The following is a 12,360-nucleotide window of genomic DNA, read 5'->3' as shown; positions in this document are numbered from 1 at the left end:
ATATTTTCAGTTTCTGAAGGTTCTGCTTGGGTGACTAATTTTCAAACGTGGAAGAACAGAAGCCTCTGTTACGATAACCGCTACTGCATTACATTTCCGTTGTCGGAATTACAGTACTATGACGGAGGAAGCAACAGAACATATCAGTTCGAATTTCACGTATACAATAACGCTGGACATCATTGCACCATTCTCTCGAGAGACTTCAGGCTTTCTTCCCCATTACTTCCTACCCGCGGCAATATTTATGACATCGACCCCTCCACAATTGTAAATAATAAGGAACTCGAAGATACATATATTTCATTCACATTAAACACATACTGTTTACATTGGAAGGATGTCATTCACGATGAACCTCTCATTTATGAAGTAGGCGTGGGGAAAAGTAAGCTTTCCGATGATGTAGTGGCGCTACATGCAATGAATAAGACGTCTACCGATGGAGGCTGGCTAATCTGTGACCATACTACAAAGTTTGAAAAATATCAGAAGTATTATGTTATGCTAAAAGCTTCAAGTTTAGCTGGAAATATATTAATGTCAACTGATGGTTTTATAATCATAGATATGAATGATTTTGATAACTTGATGAACGTAAGTGATGGACCAGGATGTTCATTGTCGGATCTTTTATCAAAGCAAAATGTTAACATAACTGTTGAAAAGAACACGAGTTTGTCTATAAGCTTACCACTCCCTCTGACTATTGGATCCGTCTATACGACTTTAATTAACACATCGTTTGCCAGTTATGTGGTTAAGAGCGATGGTGTATTATTTTTATCGAGACACCCTAAGTCATTTTCATTTCTTGCACAAGATCATCATCCATTGTTTCAATTTTCTACTGATGGGACGGAGAATTTCGAACTTCATTCTTTAGAGACATTTCAATGTGAAGAAGATGTGGATGTTCAGGATGTTTCGGCTGAGATAGGCGCCAACTGGAATATTGATTCGAGATTAGAAAAGTTTGTCAGTCATTATCAACTATCATTTTTATCATGTGGTAACACTGTTAACTCTCCTTGTGATACGACAATTTTCAAAACTTTCGCAAAAGGAACACCATACACCTTTAAAGAAATGTACAATTCTCTTCAGGAGGGATTTTACAAAGTATTGTTGAGTGCATGTTTCAGAAACAGATGTATCACTGGTCCAACGTCCGATGGATTTTATTTGGAATCATTTGGACCAGTCCTTGGGAGTTTGTCTGCTGATCTCAGTTTGAAAAAAGAAAATTGTCTGGAACTTGAGTTACACTTGCCAAAAATGCAGTGCTCATATCCGTTACATTACCTGCCTACATTTTACAGATGGGCTATCTTTAGTGACTTTAATGGGCATATGCAGATAACTGACCACCATGTGCATGACGACTCAACAGAACAAGTAGTAATTGTTTTTCTATATTTTTCAGCAAAAGAAAAATGAATTTGATAATTTTACTGCAGATGACCTTGAAACAGTTGAATAAATATGCAACTTGTATTTTATATTTTAGGCGATGTCTTGCATAACGCTTCCCAACTATCATCATAAGAGAATGCATGCGTGTTTAGAGGGTTACTGTAGGTCAGGACGGATGTCCAAGTCATGTACACCAATCACTGTTCACCAAAATCCTAACAGTTTCACAAAGAGAGTCGTCTATGATCTTGATGCAAAGTCGGATTTCTTTAAGGAAATCGAAGTGTACAAATATGCAACAAATATTGGGCAAACACTAAATGCACTGCATTCCAATGAAATTGATTTTATTTCAAACCTCACTTCGTTGGGTGGATTTATGATTGGGATAGGGAATGTGGAAATTTTGTGGACTGTGATGAAACATCCTCATATTTCATTAAGATGTGACGAAGATCCCGAATGTATATTTTCTAAAACAGAAAGAGGGGGTTTGATAACATTTTCCTTAAAACTGCCTTTGGAAAGGGATGTCATTTACTATCTATGTGCCAATAACACAGCGGATTCCAGCATGAATCAATGTAGCAATGGATTTATTGTTGATTCAGACTCACCTACTAAAGGAGAAATTAAGGTCCATTCCAGTAGGAATGGATTCATAACTGACGATACTCGCATTGATCTCTATTGGCAGGGATTCGGTGATGGTGATTCTTATAAGAAAATGGGATATCCATCTAGCATCAAATACTACGAAATTGCAATCGGTAAACCATGGGAAAGATTTCGCTTACTCAACTAATCAACTGTTTAAAGTTAAGGATATTGCTGTATTGTTAACATTTTAACTGATCATTACAGGTACTGCGAAAGAAATGGAAGATGTGATGCGATTTAGAGATGTACATCTTTCTTCGTCAATTTATCTTACAAATCTATCATTAGTAGGAGGGACATCATATTACTTCTCAGTGAAAGGTTCGTGAGTTATTTTCATTCTTAGTTAAATGTGTTTGATGTTTTTCGCTTGTTTATATTTTTCACCCACATTCAAGACATTTTCAATGACGATCTAACTTCCAATTACAATCTCCCATAGTAACGAATGCTATCTGATGTGTTTCACACCAATTGTTAGGCCGTTCTTTACACATTGATTTTGACTACGGATTACTGAATTTATTTGATCAAAATATAGGATAACAGTGGGTGTAACAGGTCGCCAGGGCATCTTCCTAGGTACCTGATCCCACCTCTGGTATATCCAGGGGTCCTTGTGTGCCAAACTTTTAATTTTGCGTTCCTTATAGGAATTATGATCACTATTCGTTATCTTCACCTTTTCTTTGAGACATCACCAGTTGTTAGTTCAATATCAGAATTTATTGATGGTTCTATATCATGCCAAGGCCTACCAGGACACACGCCTCGTATTGTAAGGACTTCCTCAAACCTAAATACCAAGATGTTGGCATAGACCTCTCAATCCTAAATACCAAGAGATTGGCATAGACCTCCCAATCCTAAATACCAAGAGGCTGGCATATACATGTACCTCTCAATCCTAAATACCAAGAGGCTGGCATAGACCTCTCAATACTCAATACCAAGAGGTTGGCATAGACCTCTCAATAGTCAATACCAAGAGGTTGGCATAGACCTCTCAATACCAAGAGGTTGGCATAGACCTCTCAATACTCAATACCAAGAGGTTGGCATAGACCTCTCAATCCTAAATAACAAGAGGTTAGCCTAGACGTCACTACCTATTTTTACGTCTTAGGTTTGATGCAGTCAAGACAAGAACGGTACTTAAATCAACAAGATTCCGGTTACGAGTTGGATATTTAGATAACATTAGATATAGCCTTTTGAGAAGGTCAATCCAATCATATAGTCAGGAATTCCCTATTGTCTTTATTGTGACAAACGGACCAAACCTTTTAACTCAGAGAATACAACGAAACAGCTGTATCTTTAAATGTATTTGATGTCAGTATTAGTCATTAATTGTTGTAAGCTTTTAGCCATTTTACTGTAGAAAGCCGATTTCCTTTTCCACTCGTCCACTAGACCCGCGACAAACCTCTGCAATTGTAAATTAAGGTTGATTTTGATTTGTTTACATTCAAGAGAACAAACTCATGAACTTTTGCCCTCATAATAATAATAGATAATATCAAAATTTATATAGCGCCTTGTTTAAAACAAATTACTCTATAGGGTAAAAAGAGGAATACAACAATAAAACACAATTAAATGACAGTATGACATAAAACCTTGGTCGCTGTTCGTTGTCTTCACCTTGCATCTTCTTATCAAAATAAAACACTATAATTAAGATCGATGGCTAAATGTTTTTGATGATTAAAAACATAGTTTATACATGTTAGAAGTTTAAAAGCTAATTAATGAAAATGAGTTTTAAGAGATGTTGACTTCTTGATGTCACCTGGAAGGTCATTGAAGGTCATTCCAGAGATGTGCTGCAGCCCAGCGGAGTTGGCGTGGTCCGTATTTTTTGGTTCTGATTTTTGGCACCAGAAGTCGCGACTTTGATTCTGACCGTAATGGTCGACTTCGCTTGTATTCATTTAAAATGTACGACGGCGCAGATCCGTGGAAGAAACAATATGTATAGGTTAAAATCTTGAATTGGGGTCGATAATTGATGGGAAACCAATGGAGTTCCACTAGATTTGGAAATATGTGTTCCCTTTTCGACGACCTCGTAACTAGACGAACAGCAGTATTCTGCACTCGCTGCAGCCGGTCCATGTTTTCCCAACTCCAAAATATAGACAGTTTCCATCAAGTTTAGATATTACAAAGGCGTTAATCAGGGTTTTTGCAAGCTTCATTTGTTAAGTAGCGTCTCATCCGCCCGATATTCAAGATCTGATGATGACATGATTTGACGACTGATGGCACTTGTTTTTCCATTGTAAGATGCTGATCGAAAATTGTCCATGCATGTTGTACTCTTGATCGTATGATCTCCACCTTGAAATGTAGCGTAGGGACGTAGTATAAGTTTTGTTTCGTTGAAAATAAAATTAGTTCAGTCTTGTTTGATTTGATTTAAGAAGGTTCAATGTCATCCAAGATCCTATGCAGGATTCCATGCGAGATACATAGTTTACCAAGTTTTCATCAGGTCTGATTACCATGTACACTTGTGTATCGTCTGCGTATTCTTTTTAAAACTTTCATTGAATCGATATTTGTCATACTATGTGTATCAACATCCAGTGATAAAATATCACATGAGATGGAACAAATCAACCGAGGGCTAATATAAAATAATAAAATACAATCACTAGCAAAAACAGAATCTGCCTCACGCTGATCTAAATACAGCGGGGGCATCTTCAATCATATTCTTTTTGGAGTGACATTGCGCAAGTTCAAAATATTAGAGCTTTGAGGAAACAGTAGATGGACAGACGTACAAAATGACGAACAAAGGAGGAAATCAAATTGATGTCCAGGGGTCCGTGTTTGCCCAACTATCTATTTTGTATTGCTTATAGGAGGTATGAGATTGATCACTGTTCGTTGTCTTCACCTTGCATCCAAGTGGGGAATATGATTCATTTTTAGAACACCAGTGTGTAGAAAATATTTCAAAGTACACTATTTTTATTTTTAAGCTTATGATCATGCTGGAAATTACATCATTGGGTCATCTGAACCGTACCATTTTGATCGAACTCCACCTATAAAGGGAGTGGTTTACGTCGGACACTACCTAAAGCATTATTCCTATGTACAATCACGCCAAATCATTGTCCATTGCACTGGCTTTCAAGATTATGAGAGTGGTGTTGAAAAATTTGAGATTGGAATAGGAAGTTCAAACGAGTCGGATGACGTATTTCCAATGTCGGGATCTTACGGGACAAGATCCGAATTTTTAAAAGCGGAAGCACTCCTCGAAGGCCATGTGTATTACGCAATTGCTCGGGTAAGGACATCATTGTCTTTTTTATATTATTTGGTATTCCAGAATGAAAGTTTTTTGGAAATAATGTGACATCATGATGGGGAGTCAGTATATCTCTGATTCAACAGAGATATTTGCAGGGATTACATTCCATTTGAATTCGAATATTTCATGTCACATTACATGCAGAACCTCACTAATGATGTCATAACTGAGTCGAATGTTAATTGCAAATACATGTACATGGAGAGTACGAGATCAATATATAGAAATTACGGTGTTAGGTTTTTAATAAGATCATTGTAAGATTTGTTTAGCAAACACTGAAAATTCATCAAGATGATATAATGATGATGTAAGTTATCATGTATGTATGTGGACAAAAGAAGACAGCCTGCAGTTCATATTGCTAGGTCGACCTTTTCTCTGCCAATCATGAAAATAAAACTATAAGAGATAAACGGTAAACCACATACATTCAAAGTCTTATTATGCACATGTTCAACGTTTGAAGAAGAATATAGGATTAAACATTCTTTTTGAAGATTTTAGCGATGTGTAAACTCTGGACATTTTACTCACAAACTGAATAAAAGTAAAATGTCCAGAGTTTACATATTGATACGAATTCTTCAAAAAGAATGTTTGATTCTTATAATTCAAATTCGTTCCCAGAATTATCAATTTCAAATATTTGAATAGTTTCCCCGCACTAAGATATTTGTTTTCACACGCGAATGTATACATTGTGTTTTTGGATTTGTTTTTCACTATGATAGCTCTACAACTTCATTGTTATTTCGGATTTCAAACATTTCGGTTGAGCATCACTGAAGAGATATTATTTGTCGAAATGCGCATCTGGTGCATCAAATTGGTACCGTATAAATTTTACATTATGACCCCTGGGTCGAGGCCTCTGCTGGTGGACTGTTAGTCCCCGATGGTCTCTACAGTCCAGTAGCTAAGTACTTCGTTACTAGCTTGAAAATACGGATGTATATTTAATTGCTGTTATACAAATCAGAAATTCATTTCAAAATCAATGATTATCTCCCTCACGCATAGCTCTTATCCTTAGACGAATTTGACTCCACTCTTTTGGCACACTGTTTTCCCCTATAATAACTCTAAAACTTCATTGTTATTTCGGATTTCAAACATTTCGGTTGAGCATCACTGAAGAGACATTATTTGTCGAAATACGCATCTGGTGCATCAAAATTGGTACCGTATAAGTTTTACACTGATGTGTATATTCTTGTTTAGATTTATTTTTGTCCAATCAAAGCAATTGTAATAAATAACACACATACACATGTATTTCGGATGCTTTGCCATTATGTACTTGTTTTCTAATCACTTTCCAAAGGTATGGAATCATGCAGGTCTGTTGACAACCGTGTCCTCACTACCTTTCGTTGTTGATAGTTCATCACCTGAAGCTGGCATTGTTCGAGATGGGCCTGTGGCAAATAATGTAATATTCATCCTTTTTTTTTTTTTTACCAAAATCATTTCTATTATCCTTTAACATTAGACTCATCATGTTGTGTTGATGTGCATGAATTTCTTCTTAAATTTCCGATTGCTGTTTGCTTTATTATTTTCCCTTCAATATAATTCAAGTTATATTTTCCTATAAGATATTTGATGTGTGAAGATTTGAAGAAAATGACGTACTGGTGACAGTTGTATTGCTATATCTCCGTTTAGACTGACGAAGATTTCACGACAGCGTCTACAGTAAGCGTACACTGGACGGAGTTTACAGACAAACATTCTCCATTAGATTTCTACAAAATTGGGCTGGGTATGGGACCCGGACGGACGGATGTAGTCAGTCTTGCTTACATCGGGAAAAGAACAGGTACTTGAAAATTTGTTCATTATTGCATAAATTACAACATCGGTCTGAAAGAGGTTAATTGCGGTTTTACGCCGTTTGGCAATATTTCAGCCATTTTACGGCGGAAAGAAAGAGGTTATGAGGAATATGAAAGGTAACTAGTGAGGAATCGGTATATATTGCATATATTACAAAATCAGTTTGAAAGAGGATATGAACAATATGAAGGTTAGCTTGAGAATAGTATGCATAGACAACCTTCCTTACGTTTTGGATGTTGGCGATTCAACAAGAAAGTGTATTTGGATATAATCTTCAACATGTTATGTTTCAGTTTTCAAAATTGTGAAATTTTTAAACATTCAACATATTCTCTATGTGTTAATGACATCTCTGTCTTCTAGAATGGGAATGGAAGATATCCCTTGTACCAGGAATGAGATATTTCACAACGGTGGAGGGTTGTAACGTCGCTGGATTGTGTAGTCAGTCCTCTTCCAATGGAATTGTTATAGATCACACTAATCCTGTCCCAGGTTACGTCTTAGTAGGACCTGAAAACTGCAAATATGTATCACAAAGGTTGGTGGTGAATATTTAAGCAATTAATTATTAATTTTTGATAGATGTAGTCTCATAACTACAATTGTGACCTGTCAATAATCCAATTATTGAATTGATTTTCAATTAAATATCATAAACACAATTTTGTTTAGAAAAGTTGTACAATATTATACAAAATACAAATATAAAGTTGTACAATATGAACTTACTTCCATGAAACAGTTAATATTTTTTTTCAAATTCATCTAATTATAAACAATGTAGGTATGATCACTATAGTTGTCGGTCGACCATGTTGTCAATTCGAGAATTTTACAGTACAATATTAAATGAAGAATTGTTGAAAAATCCCGCGTTTGGATTATTTTTGTTGATGTTTGTTTGGTAATATTAACCACATTAGAGGTAAAATAAACTTTTCTAGGCATCTAATTAAGTGCATTTATGTTGTCTGAGACGGGGAATGGACAACAAAGTTTTGTTTTCATTCACATGCGGCAGAGCACAGGAACCATAATTTTGTCTGTAATGATAATGGTAGGGATCTATACCATACCCCCTAATAAGGGGTAATAATGATTTATCAGGGGTGATGTGGTATAGGCTTCTACTGTTATTATTAAACAAAGTTACCGATATCTGTGGGTCGAGATGCAGACGACATGCTCTTCAGACTTTATGCTCACAGACTTTAGTGAACCGGTCTTTGCAGTTATAAACACTTTCTAATGCTCTTTATAAGAGGATCAAAATATTTGTTCACGATTCGCACTGTATTATAAACAGCGCCGCGTTACTTGTCTTTCACTTTTGTCTTAAGAAACCCATCACCAGTAATCCATACACCTGAAATGTTACTAGCAAAAATATCAAAGCACAGCCAACATTTCTATCTCACACAAGCCACGAATTCAGATGTTCAAGTCGACCATTCTCCAAAAACTAACATTATGTATTGGACGTAATGTTCCAGAAGTTCTGAAATATGACTTATGTCCAGTTGTCCTGCAAGTTGTCGCTCACAACTCCATTCACTTATGCAGCAACATTGTCACTCTCCAAGAACAGGATATATAAAATATTCTAGATAGATCTTTGACACACTTGTTCGTCAATGTTTTTGTTTTCAAATTTAAATAATACTGATTTTTAGATGAAATAAAACTAAGAATATATGCACTATTTCGATACGTTTTCCTCTCAGATGCTTCAGTGTTTCCTCTCACTTACTGCTATTACAATCTGTTTTATGGTTATCTTGATTTCCATGCTAACGAAGATAACTCTAAAATTCTATAATCGGAATACGGTATATTGACATAATGAGTAATAAAAACATAACATTCGTCACTTCATGTTTTAGTACTAGTTTTTGTAGACTCGGATAGAGAAAATGAAAAACGTTACTCATCATTCAAATTATCTCAAGAAACCATTTGAATATAGATTTGTCTGTTAATCTGTTAACAAGCTTACTTATCGTGTTGAAAAGAATTGTTTTTGCTTCTCATTGTTATATACATTTTCGAATGTTAGTCATATCTTGTTTTGAATAGAAACGTTTTCTAACAGATATCTTGCATACTTTTATCTTTCATTTTTGATCTTGCAGGTCTTCACTATCCGTCGAATGGGGGAATTTTGCGGACATTCAATCCGAAATTATGCAGTATGAGATTTGTATCGGAACAACTAAAATGACTTGTGATGTAACTGGATGGAGAAACTATAGAATGGAAATGTCAGCTTTGCTACTGAACTTATCCCTGCCCAATAACGTAGACTTATATGCAATAGTTAAGGCCACTAATAAAGCTGGGCTCTCTACCCTACAGTCCTCCCACAGCTTTAAAGTAGACGATACTCCACCAATAGTAGGACTGTCTCCCAGATTTATCAATACTGAGGATTCTTCAGCAATATATGATTCCTCTGTGTTGCGCTTGAGATGGAGTTTTATTGATAATGAGAGTCCAATAAAATCGTCTTTGCTTTCTATAAAGCCCCACTCTGGAGGTCGAACTGAAATAGATAATATCTTAGTGGAAGGAAATGAAACATTCATAAAATCTCTCTCTTTCAAAGACTGGTTAAGAGATGGTGACTCTTACTACGCCGTGATCACATCGTGTAATATGGCAGGATTATGCACGTTAAGCAAGAGCGATACAGTTTTGTTTGATGGAACTCCACCTTCTCATGGTCATGTGCTAGGTAATGGAACTTGGTCCAATGACAACTCTACCATTGTCATCAAGTGGAAGGGTTATAGCGATCCCGAGTCGGGTATAAAATCATATTTTGTTACTGTTGGAAACACTCATAGTGATTCCGAAATAAGTAAAGGTACATTTAAATTATCACATGTTGGAGATGAAGATTCTCTACAAGAAGGTGTCTTCAGCCTGTCACGCCCTCTTGTAAACGGAGATAAACTCACCATATCGATATGGTCAATGAACAATGCCAATTTAAATGGCACAGTTAGGCGACTTACTTTCATTGTCACTTCCAAAAATAAGAATGTGACGGATGGTGATCTTTTATTGGAAAGACATTCATGTGGTGTATCGTATTGTACCAATGAATGTACATGCGCAGTACTTGGGGGAAAGTGTTTGGATGCTGTAAACAGTGAACAATGTAACCGTCAAAATATGACAAATTTAGGCGATGACTCTAAAATAAGTCTTAGTATTTCGGGCGGTAATTCAATACGATGGACGCCATCAACACGTTGTCTGGGTGTCAATTGGTCCTCTGAAAATTTGAATGTATCGAGATATGAATGGAGCATGGGTTTGAAAAACATGCCGTATGGCTTTGGAATATTTCATACTAAGACGGAGCAAGTTTGGAACGATGTTAGCTTACAGACACGTGCTACACACTGCTTGAAACCAGGAAAACAGCTCTCACACGAACTGGAATATGTCGCTTACCTGAAAACATGGATTTCAGGTTCAGATTACATTTTGACTGAATCAGAACCAATCGGCATTGATACATCGCCACCCAAAATCCGCAGAGGAAAGTTTATTACGGATTCAGACAGTGACTGTTCACGTGATCAAGAGTTTGTGAATACCAAAAACATACTCACTTGCTGGAATGGTGTATTTTCTGATTCACAAAGTGGAATTAAAGAATACAAATTCATGGTTGGTGTGACACCTGGGGGTAAGGAACATTTTTAAGTATTTAGAAAATATTTACAAATATAAATATCAAAATATGCAAAACGGTTAAAAATAGTTTTAGCCTAATTAATTCATATATCTATCTTTTTTTAAATTTCAGGTCATGAACTTGCTGGTGTACAGAATGTTGGATTAGCCCATGCGTTTTATTGGAATTTTACCAATCTCGAGCCCGGTGTGAAATACTACTCCTCCGTTGAAGCTGTGAATTTTGTTGGATTATCCACCATACTAACGTCAGATGGTATTTCTATTGACTCATCTCCCCCTGATTCCGGAATTGTTTTTACTACCAACTTCTTTCACAACACAAGGTGGCTTTCAGAAACGTCAACAATTGGTGCTTCCTGGGAAGGTTTTACAGATTTCGAATCCTCCATAGATCGATATATTGTTTCACTTATCTATTCTAATGAAACTTTTATCAGACAAGAAGAAGTGGGAATCGCAAACAAACACACATTTGATGACGTTTCTCTCGTTCATGGTGAAAGTTACGTGATGCTTGTGAGGGCGATGGATGCCGCTGGTCACATTAGTAACAGTTCCAAGTCTTCATACGTGACTGTAGATGTCACGAAGCCTCATGGATTAAAGTGCACGAAATATGCAATACAATTGAATACAACAGTGAAGATGTCCACACAATTAAAAGAAAACATCATAAGTGTCTTTTCTTTCAAACCCTATACTTTATATAAGATTTCTCTGATAGGCAATATAGATACACACCTCCATACTGTAGAAGTTAATATTAGTGGAGATTCGTATAGTATGCCATTGAATGAACATGTTTCCGAACTTTTTTTCATGTCAAAGACAGGTAGCACTGGTGATATAAGAATCACTATATATTCTCCAAGAACTCATGACGTGACATTACAATTTCTTCTTGATGAATGCACAAGTAAAGTGCAGAGTGATGCAGAAGCTCTCGTTGTTCGCCAGATTTCTCCAAGTTTTCTGACAATTTCTTTGAATGTATTTGACATTGAAAGTGAAATCAAAGACATAAGTATATATTTAGGAACAAGCATTCAAGGAAGACAAATGAAGTCCATGAACACCATCTTGCCGTTCACCTTTCATACCGTCTCGCTAACAATTTCTCATGGTACGAAAGTGTATCCCTCTGCCATGGTGTTTAACAAGGCAGGTTTAAAACAACATTTCTATTCCAATCCAATAGTATGGGATCACACACCGCCAAATATATTTATAAAAAACGTTTCTGTTGAGTACATTGATGTAGCCGGAAGGATACAATCGATAATAATTCTTTATTGGGATATTGAAGAAAAGGAGAGCAAGGTCGAATACTGTCAGTGTGCATGTGGTAAGATTGGAAAATGTTTTCTTAAAGTAGATAAAATTCCATATGC

The 12,360-nt window shown here is 36.2% G+C and overlaps 1 protein-coding gene across 1 annotated transcript in view; it reads left to right on the top strand.

Moving 5' to 3' along the window:
• Positions 1–12,360, top strand: part of LOC125649789 (uncharacterized) — a 33,718-nt gene that overhangs the window by 19,199 nt on the left and 2,159 nt on the right. Inside the window, exons 9-17 of the mRNA XM_056166166.1 lie at positions 11–1,401; positions 1,511–2,186; positions 2,281–2,397; positions 5,073–5,386; positions 6,738–6,845; positions 7,082–7,235; positions 7,619–7,796; positions 9,391–10,958; positions 11,079–12,314. Of these exons, the coding sequence (XP_056022141.1) occupies positions 11–1,401; positions 1,511–2,186; positions 2,281–2,397; positions 5,073–5,386; positions 6,738–6,845; positions 7,082–7,235; positions 7,619–7,796; positions 9,391–10,958; positions 11,079–12,314 (5,742 nt within the window). The remainder of the gene's footprint in view (positions 1–10; positions 1,402–1,510; positions 2,187–2,280; positions 2,398–5,072; positions 5,387–6,737; positions 6,846–7,081; positions 7,236–7,618; positions 7,797–9,390; positions 10,959–11,078; positions 12,315–12,360) is intronic.

The sequence above is a fragment of the Ostrea edulis genome, chromosome 5, assembly GCF_947568905.1.
Source record: "Ostrea edulis chromosome 5, xbOstEdul1.1, whole genome shotgun sequence".
Classification (NCBI taxonomy): Eukaryota; Metazoa; Mollusca; class Bivalvia; order Ostreida; family Ostreidae; genus Ostrea; species Ostrea edulis.
This window is presented reverse-complemented; position numbering and strand designations above follow the sequence as displayed.